Source organism: Panthera tigris, chromosome B2 (assembly GCF_018350195.1).
Source record: "Panthera tigris isolate Pti1 chromosome B2, P.tigris_Pti1_mat1.1, whole genome shotgun sequence".
Taxonomy (NCBI): Eukaryota; Metazoa; Chordata; class Mammalia; order Carnivora; family Felidae; genus Panthera; species Panthera tigris.
Window position 1 is genome coordinate 115,747,034 of NC_056664.1, and position 20,751 is coordinate 115,767,784.

At 37.6% G+C, this 20,751-nt stretch overlaps 1 protein-coding gene across 5 annotated transcripts in view; it reads left to right on the forward strand.

Annotated features, from left to right (window-relative positions):
• The window catches only part of LAMA2 (laminin subunit alpha 2), a 609,603-nt gene that overhangs the window by 271,823 nt on the left and 317,029 nt on the right, over nucleotides 1-20,751 (forward strand). For all 5 annotated transcript variants that reach the window (XM_042987144.1, XM_042987146.1, XM_042987145.1 and 2 more), the window contains 2 exons: nucleotides 4,718-4,858; nucleotides 7,193-7,366. In XM_042987144.1, the coding sequence (XP_042843078.1) occupies nucleotides 4,718-4,858; nucleotides 7,193-7,366 (315 nt within the window). The remainder of the gene's footprint in view (nucleotides 1-4,717; nucleotides 4,859-7,192; nucleotides 7,367-20,751) is intronic.

A 20,751-nucleotide genomic window follows, 5' to 3' on the forward strand; every position in this document is an offset into this window, starting at 1 on the left:
AACTTGTCTCTATGAAGGTTCAATATAAGTCCTGTAACATTATACCTTTGTGTTGGAATTGTGCCCCTTTAAAATATATTAAATATCAAATTGTGATTTCTTCTAGTATTCACTGTTTTGAAGCTTATGTTGTTTTAAAGAAAACTTTGGAAACACAATCCTTAAATAAGACATTACTTAGATATACTCTCTCAAGGGAGATTGGAAAAGGAAAAAGGAAGTAGAACCTAATATAACTAATTAATTCTATACAAGTTGAGACATGACCTGAAAGCAGAGTTCTGATGATCTAAAAATATTTTGTCACCAATACTTCGTCTTCCTGCCAGCCTCAAAACGCCCTTTTAATTAGACCATGAGGACACATATATAAGTAGGTACTATGTTCACCATATTTACTATTTACTTTTGGCTTAATATTTATCTGTTGAAGACCCTGAGAACAATCAGAACCAAGCATTTTTCAATCGAATGAATCAAGCTCCATCTGAATAGGAGCTATCACTCACTAAAGAAAAAAATATGGTGTAGACTCAAGACTAAACAAGTAGGAGTCTAGAAACTTAAAGCTGTGGCAATAAGCTGACATGCTGTGCAATCGTAAATAAGGTCTATTCAAATCTTATAGAAATGGATCATTACTTGTGAAGAGGGTTGAAGTGAGCATGAGGGTATAGAATAGGATTAGCTTGAGGACCTGTCAAAAGGTCTAAAATATTTTGGCTTGAAGATTTGTCACAATAAACAAAAGAAACTATTACTCTGGGTAACGTGTTTTTACAGGTATAATCACCCTATTATTTTTACCACAGTGTGTTGGGGCTTCCCAAGACCACACTCATTTTCAATGATTCACTAGAAGGACTCACAGGATTCTGAAAAGTTGTTACACTCATGGTAATGGTTTTTTACAATAAAAGAATATTGATTAAAATCAGCAAGGACAAAGGAGCATAGGGAAGAGTCTAGAAGTCACCAAGTGCAAATTTCCATTTATCCTTCCCAGTTGCATCATACAGAGAGTATTTCTCCCAGCAACAATGTACGACAACACTTAGGAAGTATTCCCAACCAAGGAAACTCACCCAAGTCTTCCTGTTCAGGGTTTTTATTGGGAGGTCAATTACACAGATAATGGAGCACTCCTATGACTGACCAGTCTCCAGTACTCCTAGAGACACAGTGTAGCTCATGGCGTCTGGTGGACAAAACTAGGCATTCACCATAAATTGCATTGTGAGCTAATAAATGTGGTGCAGGGTTCCAGGCAAACAACAGAAGACATTCACCATGAATCAATTGTTAGCATAAATTATCTGGTGTGACCCCTGGTCCCGGGTATACAAAGCTATTTTTATCACACAGAATATTACAAGGGCTTATAGGTTATCTCCCAGGAGCTGGTGAAGGGACAGTCTTTTCAGTTCAGTATCTTCAGGGTTTGAGCACTCCAAATGTATTGAATTAACCCTTTACTGCACCATGAGAGAGTTCTTTGTACCAGTGTTTCCCATTTCATAGCCATTTTGCTGGTTCTTGCCAACTTAAGTGCCTCAGGTATAGTTCTGGTAATTTACCTCCTGCTGAATAACTTAATTCCTAAGGGAAAAGGTCCCTATCTCTTCAGGAGTAGCCTTAAAAGTTCATTATATGCAGGCAGGGACACTGGAAGCCAAGTCCCCAACCAGTGCTTTGCATCCAGAAATATTCAGTATTTTTTTAATGTTTATTTTTGAGAGAGAGAGAGACAGAGTGTGAGTGGGGGAGGGGTAGAGAGACAGAGAGACACAGAATCTGAAGTAGGCTCTAGGCTCTGAGCTGTGAGCACAAACAGAACCTGATGTGGGGCTTGATCTCAAGAATTGTGAAATCATGACCTGAGCCACAGTCAGAGGCTTAACCGACTGAACCACCCAGGCGCCCCCAGTATGTTTGTTTTGAAAGCATAAATGATGAATGAACCTTCTACTCTTTGAATTATTTATTGTTTCCAATATCATTGCTAACATGGGTCTCTCATTTTATCTCCTCCAATAGGTTGAATTTTTAAACCATGTTTCAAAATTCAGGTCAAATTTCACTCCTGCCACAAAGCGTCCTCAAGCCTTCATAGCACAATTAGTCCCTCCTTCTGTGTTCCCATAATTTAATTGATTAATGAGTTGCATGATCCTATTCTACCTTGCTTTCTGGTGGATTGTAAATGTATCATTTTACTCAGCTCTAGATGTTGGCCTTTAAAGACACATACATTGGGAAAAAAAAAAAAGAGAGGGCAGGAGCCAAACCATAAGAGACTCTTAAAAACTGAGAATAAACTGAGGGTTGATGGGGGGTGGTAGGGAAGGGAGGGTGGGTGATGGGCATTGAGGAGGGCATCTGTTGGAAGGAACACTGGGTGTTATATGGAAACCAATTTGGCAATAAATTGCATATTAAAATAAACAAAGACAGATACCTTGACCTATCCATCTTCATAGTCTCTAGAATCCCTACTCTAATGCGTTGCTTCTGGTTATTCATAAATTGAATATTGAAACCATTTAATCATATTTTTCAAGGTTATTTTACCAGGTTAAATAGAGATCAGGAATATGTAACTAATGTCTGAAAATTTCAAATTGTTGAACTCAGTCTGAATCTCACAGTAGTTGTACAAGCTTTCAAATTAGAGTAAACGAAAAGTAGATTAGACCAAGTGCATGAGAACACAGTGTACAGAACAGCTGCACTGTGTCCTCAATGGGATAAACTAAATTATAATTGTAGTGATATTTCATCTTTCCTGCCTGTGTACTCTTCTGAAGAGTCTCCCAGCTTCAGGGCTTTGGGGACTTATTTGTCACCACAGGTCTGAAATCAGTTTGATTAGTTTTGCTGACATTTATTATCTCCAACTATCTGAAATCTACCTTAGCAGTAAAAACTGGAAAGAATGTCAGTAGCAATGATTTCAATTTGTGTATATATCAAGACGTTGAAATTTGACATGTGAACACAGGTCATGAGACACCCCTTTGTTTAGGTTCCCAGGAATATAGAAGTGATTGTGGTCCCAAGTGGGTCATAAAAATTAACAGTCAAAAAGTGACTTTCAAATGCATTGTTCTCTTGGATACAAGGAGAACCACTTTATTTGTTTATTCTTACAAAGTTCACTTTTTTCACACTCTTTCTTGTCCTCTCTTCTATTTTTTCTCCTATGTTTTCAGATTTTATCAACCCTATCTTCTGCCAAATTTGGGTTTATTCAAAAATAATCTTATTAAACATCTACTATATGCATAGCACCTTGTGTGAATGAAAAACACAACCGCCAAGAGATTCATTTAAGTTTAATAAAATTTTATTTAGCTAGTGCTCCGTGTTGTACTATTTTCTGATACTATAAAAATGAGTAGGATAAGGTTTCTACCTCTGAATAGATTATGGTATACAACTGGAGCGAACAATCCTGGAAGATATAGCTATGCTTTTTTGGTGGTTATCATAGAACAATGTATAAAGGGCTATGGGAACACAGTTGAGAGAGAAGACCTCTAAGGAGAAGAAGCTTCAGAATTAAGGTAATGAGGGAATTCAAGAAGAGGAAAGATATGGAGCCAATGCAGGTGTAAGAGAATATGTTTCTTAGAAAGCAAGGAGCCTTTATTTAGAAGTTATTAGTCAAGATTAACTCTTCTTTTCATTGAGAAATTACAGCTTTCCCCATTTTTTCATCAGATAATCAGCTTTCTCTGGCCCGAGTCCACAGTAGAGAGGCCCATCTATACACAAAAAATTTTTCAGGATATTGGGACTAGAATTAATGATACCAATCTGAGCAGTCACTGAACGAGATTCATTTTTTCCCACAATATTACTATATGATTAACTGGCTACTCCAATGCATTAAGGGAAATGCTGTGAAAATTAACCAAGCAAAACTTTCCTCTTTTTCTGCTTAGTCCCATCAAGGGAATCTATGGCCATTCACCCCAGTTTCTCTCCTTGCCAGATTCTTATGCTTGCCTCAAATATATGAATTTTTACTATGTAACGTAGAAAGGGTTTTGCCATCTGTATAATATCAACAGTCTGTCATACATCCATTAGTTTAATTCTCTAATTTTATCATACATCATGGTTCTAAGCAGAAGTAGTTCAACAACAGAGAATGGTGAACCAGACTGACTCCATTTTAGTCAGTATGGCTTGCTGTTTGTATTTATCATGGTATTTACTCCACACTCTTGACATACGTGAAGAACAAAATTGGAGCTAAAAGCTACAACAAATTAGTATCCAATATCCCTTCCCATCAGTGTGGTTCGAAAAGATATAGCTTAATAAGGAACTTTTGAGTAGATTTTTTAAAATATCATTATACTTTAAATTCGGTTGAGAGGTAAAATGAAAAATACACAGTGTTGGGGCGCCTGGGTGGCGCAGTCGGTTAAGCGTCCGACTTCAGCCAGGTCACGATCTGGCGGTCCGTGAGTTTGAGCCCCGCGTCAGGCTCTGGGCTGATGGCTCGGAGCCTGGAGCCTGTTTCCGATTCTGTGTCTCCCTCTCTCTCTGCCCCTCCCCCGTTCATGCTCTGTCTCTCTCTGTCCCAAAAATAAATTAAAAACGTTGAAAAAAAAGAAAAAAGAAAAATACACAGTGTATCTTCCCTAAACGGAACTAAATAAAGACAGTCCTTAATCTTGAAGGGCACCTGTGTTTCTATTTATAGGAGAATGTTGAAGGTGGGGACTGCAGTCGCTGTAAATCCGGCTTCTTCAACTTGCAAGAGGATAATCATAAAGGTTGTGACGAGTGTTTCTGTTCAGGGGTTTCAAACAGATGTCAGAGCTCCTACTGGACCTATGGCCATGTAAGCAATAGCCTTTTCATTCTGTACACAGTTCCACATCCCTCCTTGCTATTGTTCTTTTGTAAGAAATTAAAAAAAAAAAAAATTCTGGTAGTAAGTTCCTCTTAACAATTATCACGAAACAGTGATGGAATTTTCTTTCAAATGCTATTTGCGTACCTTTGATCAAAGACTTTAGGGTTTTATTTGTAGCAGTGTGTGGCCTGGAATCTCTTAGAAATAACAAACATTAGCGTTTGCAGTGTCCATGATTACTATGTGAGGCAGTAATGGAATTAACGTTGTTATATAGCCCCAGGGGCAGATGATTCAATAGAGAGAAAGAATCAGATTGTGATATGAAGAATTATGTATTCCATTCACCAATATTTTTGGTATACAAATTAAGAAAAATTGCTCCCCATTGCTTTTGTAACTCTTCACAGTGGTTTGTGTCCCTATAGAGGAGGTATGAGAGGAAAATGGGACCCTCAGGGAATTTCGAATAGCCTGTGTGGCAGCTCTTAAGACTGCAGAGTGACAGGAAACAAGCTACAGAGAGAGAAGCCTAGAGGAGAATGGGAAAGTCTACCACCTGGGGTTAAGAATGCAAAGTTGGATTCTTATACTTGGAGAGCCACTGGAGGATTTTTATCAGGGGAGTGATTTGACCAGAGTTGTGTTCTACAAAGATCGTTATTTCAAGGAACTACCTTTCAACCACTCCTTCCGCTGTAATATTTTGAATAGTTTCTGACTGTACTCTCATTTCTGAATTTGAATCCATACACCATCAAATATATTGCCTCCAGAGCAGATTGCACAGAACCAACAGCAAATAGACATCTCTAGCCCACTTCCTCCTCTGTTTGTAGAGTTTCACTCCACCCTCTAGACTGCTCCGTTAACATATCAAAGTTTCTTGATTAGCGGAAGAGCAGAAGTAGCACTCAGCCTTGGTGTTCAGCATCTAGGTCCACTGACATTTCCATTTCAGTCAGCTTTCTGGTAAGAACTTCCTCTGAATCTCACTGGTCTGTCCTAGAATGCCTGAAGGATGCTGTTGGAAAGGGGGAGAGAAGGAAGTAAGTAGCCTCTATCTGAAGATCTAACTAGCCAGTATGTTTTTATTTGGTCTTTCTCTTTGGACCATGGCAGTTCCAGCAACTGCATGGGTTTGGGAGAATCAAATGACCTCTACATGAAAAAAAATTAAAAATACTTCATGCACATATTATCACCATCACTATTCTGCTCCCCATCACCCACAACACCAAGCCACTCATACACATCTAAGTAGGCTCCTGGTAGCCACAGAGCTCAGTATCTTGTGTTTTGTCCCAGCTAGGTAGGACAGTCTAAATTAGAATTGTAGCTGTATACCCACTCCTGGCCAGAGTCTAAAGATGGAAAAGCAAATCCCCGCGTGTGTTTCCGATTTTTCCTTTAAGGCTCCTTCCTTTTCTGGGACAAGGATCTAGGCTATGAGTTTCTGTAGTACTCTGACCCCATGGGAAGGACTAGGTATAGTATTTTGAGCTGTGGCCATAGCAACAGGCTGGTGGATTCAAATGTTCTCAAGCCTCAAAATCGAAATTTAATTAAGGGGAAGGTTGGAAATACTAAATGAAAAGCTACCTTTCATGCACTTGCATATTGTATTTCTTTTCTTCCTCTGCTTTACAAATATATGTAATACCTTTTGGAATATTATTTTCCATAAGCAACAGGAAATTATTAGCAAAATGGAAAATATGAAATTGAGAATCCAATTGTCTGATAATTTGTATAACATTATAATCATCGTGTAACTTTGAATGAATTTCTATTTTTTAAGAAAGAAGTATTTGGAATCATAACTTCTTGAAAGCATTGGATCGGGGCACCTTAGTGGCTCAGTTGGTTGAGCATCTGACTTCAGCTCAGGTCATGATCTCACTGCTTGTGGGTTTAAGCCCCGCGTCAAGCTCCGTGCTGACAGCTCAGACCCTGGAGCCTGCTTCAGATTCTGTCTTTGCCTCTCTGCCCCTCCCCTGCTCGTGCTCTCTCTCTCTCAAATGTCAAGTAAAACATTTAAAAAAATGTTTTAAAGCATTGGATCAATAAAACTAGATTATTCCGTATTACTATTCAAACTCCTAGAACCATCAAGAAAATAATGAGAACCTATAATGAGTACATATGATAAATTTCATATTTTCCACAACTCTTACATTTTTCTAAACTTTTATAGTTTTAGGGTTTTTTTTTTATTTCCAAAAAATTGACACTATACGGAATATGGAAGAGAAAGAAAAGGATATGACTTTTGCTTTTGTTTTTCCTAAATAACAATGATTGTGTGTTTTCTTGAAGATACAAGACATGAGCGGCTGGTACCTAACTGACCTCTCTGGCCACATTCGAGTGGCTCCCCGGCAGGATGACTCAGAACCAGCTCAGCAGATCAGCATCAGCAGTGTGGAAGCCCAGCGTTCCCTGCCACAGAGGTACTACTGGAGTGCACCAGCTCTGTATCTGGGAAACAAAGTAAGTCCAGACAGTGCTGGCTTCCTGCCACTTTGCTTTAGCTGATCAATGACGAGTTTCATTAAGTATTTTTTTTAAGAAAAGTCAAAACAAATTGATGGTGTGTTGTGTTGCCAGAAGCAACGAGATCAGTTTTAGTTGGGTATTTCTCCCAGGATCCATGGGAGAAGTATGTATACCAAGAGTTAACGGGCTATGGCATCTGTAGGTCACAACTTTACATAGTTGGTGTTCTGTACTCACTTGTTTTTTTGGCAGTTTCCAACTCATTTTTATGCGAACTTTTTGAATGAATGACTAAACTAATGAAGACTCTAGGATATTTTTGCAAAGCCTCTCAGATGATTTTGCAAAACCAACTATAAATATTGAAAGAAACTGTGTTGCATCTACTTGAAATAGCTATTTTTCTAGAGTTGCCTATGGTGGGATGCTTACTGGAGTTTTCGTCATCTGTGTCTATTTTATTTCAAAACTGATATTCAAGAGAGCTAATTCTTCTATCTTGCATGAATGTTAATTGGAAATGAAATGTATTACATAACTAACTTAATGCTTGCCATGAAGTCTATGTAAACAACATATTTCCTGGAGCTCAGAGAGAAAACTACCCTAAAAGAAGTGCCAGGTTGAAAGCCCGTTTGTTTTAAAGCCCACCACACACATATAAAAACATACACAGATAAACAAATGTAGCAGTCTTGGAAATGCAGGTGTTTTTTTTTTGTTGTTGTTGTTCTGTTGTAGATTAACTCTATCTAGATAGGTGCCTTAGCTTTTACCATTTTATTTTATTTTGCCTAATAATTTGTTGGAAACCAATTTGGTACAGTAATTCTGTGAAAGTTAATACCTTATGGGCTGATGGTTACATCACTAATCATATCAGAAACTGCAGCAGTCACAGAAAAATCCCTTAGCAAACCGATGCTTTGTAAGCCTGTATGTTTTCACCTATAGGATTGTTGTGTTACTTTGGAAGAAATTTTCTTTGATTAAACAAACAAAATATATTTACTGTTAGTGGTTCTCTTGCATGGCATATGACTTATTGAGGAAGAAAAACTTAGTAGTTCACATGTTAGTGAACACAAACTGGTTGGTGGTTTTAGCTAATTAAAAAAAATTAACTAGTGGCCAATTTCTTTCTTTTTTTTTTTTTTAAGGTTTTTAATGTTTATTTTGGAGAGAGGGAGACAGAGACAGTGTGAGTGGGGAAGGGGCAAAGAGAGAGGGAGACACAGAATCCAAAGCAGGCTCCAGGCTCTGAGCTGTCAGCACAGAGCCCAATGCGGGGCTTGAACTCAATGCCAGATCATGACCTGAGCCAAAGTCGGACACTTAACCGACCAAGCCACCCAGGTGCCACTCTTTTTTTTTTTTAAGTGCTTATTTATTTTTGAGAGAGAGAGTCAGAGTGCAAGCAGGGGAGGGGCAAAGAGAGACGGAGATACAGAATCTGAAGCAGGCTCCAGGCTCTGAGCTGTCAGCACAGAGCCTGATGTAGAGCTGGAACATAAACTACGAGATGATGACCTGCGCCGAAGTCAGATGCTTAACCCACTAAGGCATCCAGATGCCCCAGATAGTGGCCAGTTTCTTATTTTGAGCAGACTTCTAAATGCTATTATGAAAAATGTGTTAATGAATAAAACCCATTTTTCAATGAATATGTACTTTAAAATAGACAGTGTATATTGCATAAAATTCTACAGCTATAATAAAAAATCCAGTTAAACTTATATTTGCAAGGTCTTTTACAACAAAAAGTCATTCCATCTTGTTCTATTTTGGAACCTCCTGTATTCCCAACAAGAATAAAATAGCACATAAGTCTTGAATATCCACAGCTTAAAATTGCCAATAAATAAATAAATAAATAAATAAATAAATAAAACATAGATAAACGTCCAAATTTTTTCTGCTCTGAGGAGTTCAGAGAAGAGCCTTGGGTCAAAATTGGATGAGTTTCAAAGGTCTTATTTTTCTTACAATAGTGAAACTTATTTAATAGCTTATCATAGAATATTCTTAACCACATTTTCCATATTTTTTCTTGGGTCATATGCGTTTTCTTTCTGTTGGCTGAAAATCAAACTGACATAAGCATGGAAGCTAATGGGATATTAAATAACACCAGAGCAAAGAATTTGGACATCCTGTTCCTAGATGTTGGTGCCCAAAGATAACTTCCTTTATCCTGGCTGAACTGTTCCTTATAACCACCCACAACGAAGCCCTTCATATTCCTCCACAGATCATTTTCACTTCAAAACACTGTGCTTCCCTCCCTCTCTAACTTTTTCCTCCCTTCCCCTCCCCCATGGTCTTCTGTCAAGTTTCTCAGGATCCACATAAGAGTGAAAACATATGGTATCTGTCTTTCTCTGTATGACTTATTTCACTAACCATAAGAGACTCTTAAAGACAGAATAAACTGAGGGTTGATGGGGGGGTGGGAGTGAGGGGAGGGTGGGTGATGGGGATTGAGGAGGGCACCTGTTGGAATGAGCACTGGGTGTTGTATGGAAACCAATTTGACAATAAATCTCATATTAAAAAAATAAAATAAACACTCAGCCGGGGGGGGGGGGACCCACTGTGCTTGCCTCTGCTTCAATTTCCACTCAGTGAACAAAATAATGGTAACAGGGTGTGCAAATTGTTTGAATACAGAAGACATTTTTTAATGCAATGTGGAAGCCCTTGGTGGTTTACTGTCAGATATCTCCGTATGAATGAAACAATTTGCCTTAATAACTGAACCATATAAATCTTTGATACTACAATAATACTGCAAGCTGTCACAAATTACCACTGTACATCTTAACTGCCACGTCACGTCACGTAAATTATAGTCATGGTGACATGCTTAGCTTGGTTGATTTAATATCTTGCTAAGGAAATGGAAAATTGTAGGGCCTTGTTTATAAATTCAATAAAGCCACTTCTCTAAATAGTTGAGGCTAAATTCTTTACCAGTAATTGCTGTTCAGATCAGAGCCATTGCCAGAATCTGACAGAAATAGTCTATCAGGAAACCAGTGCATCTGCTTAGATACTGAATTTCATTTACACCCATGACCAGGAGGCTGTGGGTATATCATCCCACCTCCGCTTTTTTAGTGTTAATTCCAAAGTAAAAAAAAATATTTATGAGATGCTATTAGCTTTGTTAAATATTTGTGTAACCAATTTTCAAACATATTCCAAAGCGCTTGGTTAGAAGGCTACTTCTAACAGAAGGGAGATGTGCTATGCTTATTCTGTTATAACGAAGATGCCACATGCCATTCTTCCTTTTTTTTTCTTTAGGCACCTGACTCCAAATAATAAAACTGCTCTCACATGGGATACACTTTGCTGACTGAGAGGCCCACCTGATTGTGATAAAACTCAAGAATGCTAGCCAGTCGAGCAAAGGAGTATTTTTTATCCTAAGACACATTTTTATTGACTGCAGACCCTCTTTGGAGTCATGAGGCACACATAACTGAATATGTGTGTGTGGGGGGGGGGGCGGGGGGGTGGGTAGTCATGAGGCCTGGAAAATCTTAGCACATTTTTATACTGCCCGTTCCATTTAAATATTTTCACCATCTCCCTTATGAGTTAATTCTTCAATAGCAATCTTGAAAATGTTTTTTCTCACATGTGAGTGAATATCTAGCACAATTGGCACAATCAAGCGTTGGTTCCCCCTCACTCCTCATTTTAGAGAGTCAAGGAGGATTAAGTCAGCCACCCAGAGGGTTGTATGAGGCAGCATTTCATTTTCAAAATGCTTGGCAAATGTTAATGCTTGGTTGTAGGGCACTGGTTTACGCATGGGACTAGGCAGGAATGGAAAGATCTAGAGGGCAGAATCCTGCTGGTTTGCTACAGGCTACAGCTATTCAGAAACAGTTTGGGTATTTCAGAGTTGGAATAATTTACTGCTTTAGTAAACTAAGTGCTATTGGAACACTGAAATAGTCATTTACTTAAGGTTCCCCTAGTGGTCTGAAATAGTGCGACTTCCAAAAGCAATCGTCTCTGCATCTGTAAAGTTCCCTGAGAATCTGGCTTGGCCTGTCTACTCTTCCCGCATTACCATTCAGGTTTACGATTCTGTCTCTGAGCATTATTAAATTAATCTTATGTGATTTGTTCTTCACAGAACAATGCTTGTTTTCTACAACATGACGTTGTCGTTTTCTGTTTCTAGCTCAGAGAAAGAAGCTTTTAAATTGTTTCCTCTAGTTGCCAACAGTACCTATAGGCAAGCTTAAGATGCACATTATAAGTCTGCTGACAAAATAGCATCTGGCTTCTAAAAGAAATCTCTGGTACTTCCTTGTTGTGCTTGCTTGACTTTCAGTTCCATCTCTCAGATCTCAAATTGAACCTCTGGATTTGAAGGAGACTGATGTTTGAGATTTACAGGGTAGGGTCCTTCTTGTCACATAAAAGGAGCTCAACTAATACTTGGTGATTAATGCTACATACTTAATAACAACAACAGCAGGCTGTTGTTTTTTTTTTTCCAAATAAAAGGATGGAGCTATTATTTATTTGTTTACTTATTTATTTATTTATCTGGGTTTTTTAAAGTATTTAAATTCCAATTAGTTAACATACAGTGTAATATTAGTTTCAGGTGTACAATATAGTGATTCAATAGTTCTATACCACACCCAGGGCTTATCACAAGTGCACTCCTTAATCCCCATCACCTATTTAACCCATCGCCCCATCCACCTCCCCTCTGGGACCCATCCGTTCTCTATAGTTGACAGTCTGTTTCTTGGTTTGCCTGGCTTTTTTTTCCCCTATGATCATTTGTTTTGTTTCTTAAATTCCACATATGAGTGAAATCATGACTCTTGACTTAGGATTTATGTCAGCATTGAAAAATTATTTCAAACATGGTTAAAAAAAATTAAAAACTAATAAACATAATCCAATCTCCTCTCAATTAAGGTATTGTGGGGCACCTGGGTGGCTCAGTCGGTTAGGCGTCCGACTTCGGCTCAGGTCATGATCTCACAGCTTGTGAGTTCGAGCCCCGCGTCGGGCTCTGTGCTGACAGCTCAGAGCCTGGAGCCTGCTTCTCATTCTGTGTCTCCCTTTCTCTCTGCCCCTCTCCTGCTTGTGCTCTGTCTCTCTCTGTCTCTCAAAAATGAATAAATGTAAAAAACAAATTAAAAAAAAAAGAAGGTATTGTGTATGTGGGAGAATGGCATGACCATAAAAGTAAATAGGAAAAATCAACGGTGATTGAATTTTTATTCCATGAATCAGATCTCATTAAGAATGATTTGATGGGGGCGCCTGGGTCACTCAGTTGGTTAAGCGTCCAACTTCAGCTCAGGTCGTGATCTCACTGTTTGCGAGTTCCAGCCCCACATCAGGCTCTGTGCTGACAGCTCAGAGCCTGGAGCCTGCTTCAGATTCTGTGTCTGTCTGTCTCTCTCTCTCTCTCTCTCTCTCTCTCCCTCTCTCTCTCCCTCCCTCCCTCCCTCCCTCCCTCCCGTGCTCATGCTCTGTCTCTCTCTGTCTCTCAATAATAAATAAATGTTAAAAAAATTACAAAAAAAAAAAGAGAATGATTTGGTAATAGAGTAGTACCAGGAAGATTTACTGCCTAGAACTAATCAAATGAATTGTTAGGGGTACATGAAGAAATATATTTATTAAAAACAAACAAAAAAGCCGAGCACTCACTTGTTGCCTATAGCTATAGTAAAGTCTACTATGCAAAATTATCCCACCTACAAGGTCAAACATGCATATCTCCCAATCTTCCCTAACCTTATCATAAGAGTATCTTGATATTTTTTAAATTAAATGTATAAAGCACTAATTTTAGCATTGCAAATTATTAAAGGAGAATTTTAATATTCATATGCATCATTCTGTTTGTAGCACCTTATAATGAAGTACAATGAGAACAAAGATCACTGTTTCCAATTGAGCAACTAAACATACACTAAATAGGAGAGCATTTAGTTTTACAGCAATTTGATGACAAAAATTAAGGAGTTTACTTAGCAGTAATATCAATCTCAGTTAACTTTAGGATAGTTACCAAAAAGTAGCAAGTGAAACAATTCCTGGAGCCAACACAGAGCTGGTAATAGTTCATTTTCCCACCACCTAAAATGAAACATCTTTATAATGGAGAGGACATCAGGTAAAGTACTCACAGAGTATTATCTTAGTAGAGGGGTTAAATTAGTCCTACACTACAGGCTACTCTAAATTCACCCTAACGAATATTAAAAGCAAACCTTAAAAGAAACCAACTTGCTCCAACTAAATTAGCTGCATGCCGGAACAAAGTCCAATACTACTTAATTACAACAAAATCCAACACCCAACACTATAAAATCAGCATGCCTGGCATCAAATCAAAAATTACCAGGCATGTAAACAAGCAGGGGCATATGAACCATAACCAGGAAGAAAATCAGTCAATGAAAACAGTCGCAAAAACGACAAGAAGATCATTCCAAGGCATATCTGAATTGAATTATTTAAAAAAAGAAAATGAGAGAGACAAAGAGAAAATCATAAAAGCAGCCGGAGGGGGGAAAAAGGCACATCATGTACAGAAGAACAGAGATAAGAAAGATAGAAGATTCTTGTCAGATAGGATGCAAACCAGAATACAGTACACAAATATTTTAAAGTATTGGGGAGGAAAGAAACAACAACATACAAAAAAGCAGTCCAGAATTCTTTAGCAGGCCAAAATATCTGTGAAAAAGGAAAGCAAACCAAGAGTTTTTCAGAGAAATAAAGGCTGAGCTACTTTTTCACCAACAAATTACACTAGGAAAAATGTAGAAAGTTTTTCTGGTGAAACGAATATGATGCCGGACGTTTGTCCCTACAAAAAGAAATTAAGAGTATCCAAAACAGTATAAAATAATGTTTTCTCCACTGATTGCACCTAACACAGGACCTCCGGCTAGTCATCTCTTTAGCCCTGGGGCTTACCACAGTGGTTACTGAATGAATAACAAAACACACAGACTTAAAATAGAATTTCAAGTATTCTTTGTACACAATTTTTTTGAAACGATGCAAAGGAAGTCTATGCCATACGAAGAACGTAAAAGTTTTTCCTTCTTCAACCCCTATCCCTCATCCCAAAACCAAAGAAAGGCAAAATCATCAATTAGAGAATTTCAATCAAATCTTAATGTAAAGCTACATTTTTTTCTATGTCTTCTTAAATAAAACTTTATATCGTGTTTTATGTGCAGCTCAGTGGAGAACCATAGGGAAGTGATTGATTGTTGATTCTGGTACACTAGCCCTAGCTCTTGTGGGACAGACTCCCGGGATTCTTTAGTAGGTCAGTGTTATACCATTTTGGAACCTATCATAGCTAGAGTGTTCTTTATATACTGGGGTTTTTTCGTCTATTTTTTTTTTTTTTTTTTTTTTTTTGTTAATAGTGGAAAGGGAAAGTCTGCAGGGAAGGATGGGAGACGGATATGTGTAAGGGGAAGATGGCCTAAAGACAAAGAGAGAAGGTGGCCATCTCTAAGCCAAGAGAGAAGTCTGGAACAGATTCTTCCTTCACAGCCCTTAGAAGAGACCAGTCCTGCTGACATCTTGATTGTGGACTAACAAACTCACACGTTATTTTCTTTCTTCGTTTTCATGAGAATCGATTGAAAGGGATTAATTAAGTAAGGAGAAGTCATGGTCAGTTATTCTTAGCGTTTTCATCCCTATGCCTTTCACAGATCTGATTCAAATTCTGGATATCTACCTTACTAGTTTTATGATCTTGGACATATCCCATAATTTAGTTGAGTCTTCCATTATCTGCAAAATGAGAGTTCCAGCCTTAGAATTGTGCAAAGCCCTCTAAAACACCCTTAGCACGCAGAAGCTGTTCACTAAATGTCAGTTTCTTCATGAATTTCTATAGTTGTACACTGTAGGAATTTATATGTATCAGAGATAGTCTTTATATCAATTAAAGATGTTTGTTGCGGAACACTTTGACCCCTATTTATTGCCATCTGACAGAGCATCTGGTGGTGGTAAGGGACAAGATAACATTAAAGATAAAAATGGACAATCAGAGAGAGTTCATTTTAGCAAGCAAGTAGATTACATGACTTAAGCAGCAGCTTTGCAGATGTGAAAAAAAGATCAGTTAGCTAGCTTTTTGAGAAACCTGCCGAGCATTTGCACTTTATCTTGAAAGTACCAAAATAAAGCCAACAATCAACAATCATCGCTTCGTGTCTTTCCAGGAAAATAGCTTGATAAGTATCTTACCACTCCTGTTTCACTGAAGGCCTAGTATATAAAGGAATTTGTAATTTCTACCCATCAGTAACTAATTAGACAAGTAAATTTTATAAGCATAATAAACAGTCAACACCCTGCAGCTATAATGTCATTAAGGTGGTCATGTAGATAGATCCCAATTCAGTACAACTGGTGTCCTTATAAAAAAGGAAAATGTAGAGACAGGGAGAATGTCAGTGGGACAATGAGGACAGCCAGCTACAAACCAGAGAAGGAGGACTAAAACACATCCTTCTCCCACAGCCTCAGAAGAAACCAGTCTTGCCAACACCTTTATTTAGGACTAGTAATCTCCAGAACTCTGAATAATGAATTTCTGTTGTTGAAGACACTCAGTTTGTCTTACTTTCTTATGGCAGCCCTAGCAAATAATACAAATAATACAAATAATAAAATATCAATTCTTTTTAAAACCCCACACTTCTTATTGTTTTAATTTGTAGCAAACGGAAGGCTAATCTAATACCTAAAGAGGTTATAGAAATTGATGAGAAAGGCCAATGGTCCAACAAAAAAATGGGCAATAGATATGAACAGTTTATACAAAAGGAAATACTTGCTGTATGCCTTAAACTTATACAGTGACGTATGCCAATTATTTCTCAATGAAGGTGGAAAAATATAAAACAATGTTCAACCTGAATCAATATGATAACTACATTGAGAAATCATTTGTCATCTATCTTAGGAAAGAGAACAAAATGGACAGTACCGATTACTGAGACTTTAAAAAGACAAAGATCCTTATATATTAGTAGTGGGAATATACATTTATGCAATCCAAGAAAACCAATTTAGAAATCTTGACCAAAGTTACAAATGCACATTTGTTTCTATATTTATCTTCTGAAAATTTACCCTACTGGCATGTATAAACATGAGAAATGCAAAGTCATTCATTCATAAATGTTTGTGATGACCACAACAATGTCTATCACTGAGAGCTAATTAAATGAGTTTGGATACATACATGGACTGAAACACTATCAAACTTTAAATAAATAAAGAAAGAAGTTCCTTGTATGCTACTATGGAATGATCCAAAGTACATGTTTCAGTAACTAAACCTGGAAGCAGAATAGTATGTTTGTATGTGTGTGTGTGTATATATGTATATACCACCATTTGTTCAAAAAATAGTGGAGAACAAGAATATATATTTATAACTATAAGGTTACTTATCTATTTAGAGTCGCAACTAGCATTTGAATTGAGGTGAGCTTGCCTCCAGAGACTGTCCATACCCTCTGTGAACAGAGTATTGTCAAAGATGTAAAATGTGATATTTTAACTACAACAGCCTTTCTTTTAATCTATTCTATTACAAACTATTGCTTCAGATTCTAGACTTTATTGTAAAATTTACTGCTTTAATGTGATCACTTAAATAAGTATTAAGTGCCCCAATCCTATAAGTTAAAAATTGGTTGGCATGCTTAATTAACCACGAGGATTTGAATAGCACTCTTCTCTTTCCAGATAGTTTCGGGGAATCCTATTGTTATCAGCAGTGCCAACTGGAGAAGCATAAAGTTCACACATTTATTCCTGAGGTTTTCTCGTCACTTCCTGCAGTAGTAGTTGAGTTGAAGCAGGTGCTGTCTTGCCTAACTTTTCCGGAAGTTCTTCTTCCATTCCCTGGGTCTGAGATTCCAAGTAGTTGAAATCTAGCATTTGTCACATGGAAAAAGGGGCTATGTGATAAGACCCCAATCTGAAATGTGATGAATTATTAAACAAGTAGTTTGTTGGGTGATTGAAAATTACCTGCAAAAGAGTGCTTATCTCCTTGAGGCACGTCAAAAGCTAACGGAATCGAGCCAATTAGACTGACTGTCTCTTCAATGAGTTGTGACCTCTCGATGGTAATAGCTTATTATGATGATAAATGAACCCATCTCTCCAACTGAAGCCTGAGTACACACTTCAGCAGTTTCCTTGAATCATGAGGCCATTACCTTTCAACTTCAGATCGACAGCAGTGACAGCCACGGGAGCAGAGAGCATGCATGACTAGACACAGATGATTGTTTTACGCAGATGAGTATATTTACAGCTATTTCCAAAGAAATGGGACCTCCTGTATGTTGTGTGTTCACACCTGAAATATTTACCATTTGACGTTTCCTTTATTAGGAAGAAGAACTACTTTCTGGCTATATCATCATTCTGAGATAACCAGGTTTTGCTCCCCCCTGCCCAGCCCCAGTTTTTATTTGCTGTTTTCAGTGTTTGAATTCCTTATTCTTGTTGGTCTCCTGTTGGAGTAAAAATTTCAGAATAAAAAGAATATTTTCTTATATGAAAGATACTTATAATATACACATAAGCATATATGTTTTTTAACTTATGAGCATGTATCTTTAATTAATTAATTAATTAAATTCTATTAAATTCCACAGCTTATATTTCACGTGGGCTGGGGGAATTACTCGGACTCTTATTTGTGGAGAACTTTTGCCAAGATTGCTGGTTTAAGAATCATGCAAGTGTAAATACTTTAATTCTTGTGGGGTCTTTTTTATTTTAAATAGATATCAAAAATTCTTTAAGTACTTGCTGAAGCTTGATATCAATGTTCTTATTCTGCTGTAGTGATATTTTGGTTTGAAGAGAATTAAAGGAGAAAGTGTTTTTATTGTATATATAACAAAATACAATCTTCTAATTCCTCATAAATATTAGACAGATGTCAGCTGCCAACTTCCCAAATATAGTCTTAAAAAACCTGTTGACGAAGCAAAATAAGCTTATGAAGTTACTGCAATAAGAGGAACACCAAACATCTTGACTGTGTTAATAGTGTCACAGAAGGTAAAGTTCTGGGGAGGATATTCACTGGTTTTAGGGAAAAGGTTGGGTGATTTCAAGGTGGTTTTTACACTGAAGGCATTTGGGCAGAGTTTATGATGCCATAGCCTTGGTTTTGTCAAAAGTGAGTGAGAGTGAGACCAGAATCTTGAATCCAGTATTAAAGAGCATCTAATTAGTCTATAAGGAAGCCAGCTTAGATGGATCACAGTCCATGATCCAGGTTTTCTTGGAGCTTGTTTGGAAAAATAGTTTAAAAATAGGGCTTGGAGGGGCACCTGGGTGGCTCAGTTGGCTGAGTGCCCCACTCTTAATTTCAGCTCAGGTCATGATCTCAGGTTGTGGGATTGAACCCCACGTTGAGCCCTCTGCTGAGTGTGGAGCCTGATTAATATTCTCTCTTTCCCTCTGCCACTCCCCGCTGCTCACACATACTATCTCTCTGAAATAAAAAAAAAATGTGGCACAAAGAAGATAGATTATATGTTGTTTAAACTAAACATGTGAAACCCATTATCACATGAAGCTCAATCATCATCATGTGATTCTTTTTTGGAGGGAGGACAGAAGTGCTGTTGACGAATGTAGTCTCATGCTCTCTCTCTCCTTCTAAAACAAAAAAGAAAAGAAAGGAGAATAGAACAGAATTAAATTAAATTAAATTAAATTAAATTATTAAATTACATTAAATTAGGTTGGAAATAATGCTTGTTCCCAGCACTAACACAAGAAAGAGAACTGTGTTGAGTTTAGTTCTCACAGAGTAGCTGTGTGATCATAGCATAGTTTTTCTGTGCCATTGTTTCCTCATGTATAAAGTGGAGATAGTAATACCCTCATCACAGAGTTATTCAAGACAATGCCTTACAACAAATAATAAGCACTCAGTATTAACTATTATTATTAACTCCAGCTGGGCCTAATTTGAGGTCAGACATTATTCCACTGAAAATTTAGAAGAGCTGTACACACATAGGAAGGAAGAGAAGGAAGGAAGAGAAGGAAGGAAGAATGTAAAGAAGAAAGGAAGAAAGGAGAGATGGAAAAAAATAAGGAAAGAAAGAAAGAGAGCAGGAAAGGGAAAAGGGTAGAAAGAATCTGTTCCCATTAATTTTTAGTGTATTTTGATTTAGATAGTAACTATTAGGACCTTTCTCTTTTAGTCCAAATTTGTCAAGAGGTGGTCTGGTCATCAAGTAAATGCCTTTTCTCCAGTGTCATCTGGGGCTAGATATGAAGTGATCATCAGCCTTGGTGTTCTAGAAATAAGTCCTTTATGATGAAATAGCACTGGAAATAGCCCACAAGCTAAAAGCTTTGTAGGCCATGGAAGGTCCCTGAGGCCATTTACTGCTTTAAGCTTATTTTTACTCATCATCACAGGAAACGAAATAAGTAGGGCATTGTTCTTCTTATATGAAATAGTTTTAAATTAAGATGTGATGGTTTTGTATAAAAGTCAAAATGCTTTCCTTGGCTTTTATTTTCAAAACAAATATAGAGATAAAATTTGATTATGTTAATATCCGGCCATGATTGTGCTCGTGATCAGAAATTCCTTTGAAACTTTACACAGGAAGCAATAGAGGGATTTCACGATCTAGCAGATATTTGGAGGATGCTGGGTAGAATAAGTGTTTGAAACAAGAAACAATTTTCTGTCATGCCAAATCCATGAACTTTGTGCTTGGTGAACGATGTCTAGGCCAAGGAAAGTACAAGCAGTTCAGTGAATGAACCCTGTGCCAGGCTGATCCCGTAAGACTTGGGAGGGACTGGGTTTGATTCTATGTGCCCGACTCGCGTAATGCAGTCTTTTGACTTAACGGAGGTCAGGTTAATAGGTTCAGAAAAAACATTAGGTGAACCTCTTCTTCTAAAATCTAGTTATGGCTACAACAGTATCTCAAGTAAGGTATTCAGGCTCCTGTGCATCAGAGTCACCTGGGGTCTTTATTGAAAGTGGATTACCGACCCCGTTCTGGATTCACTCAGTCAGAAGATCTGGGGGAAATGTGTTGAACTCTGCATTTCTAATAACTTCCTCAAGTGATTCTTTACCCATAAAATTTTGAACACCACTCTTTATGATTCCTTTGAAAAAATAGTGATGCTCAATTAAGCATTTGTAGGTGATTCCAGAGACTTAAAACTCCCAACACTTAAAAACAAAAGAATCGTGTAGCATGCCTTAGTCTGAATTCAGAGGTTGACTTTCTTACTCAATAGTTTAGCCTGTGTAAAGAAACCCTAAA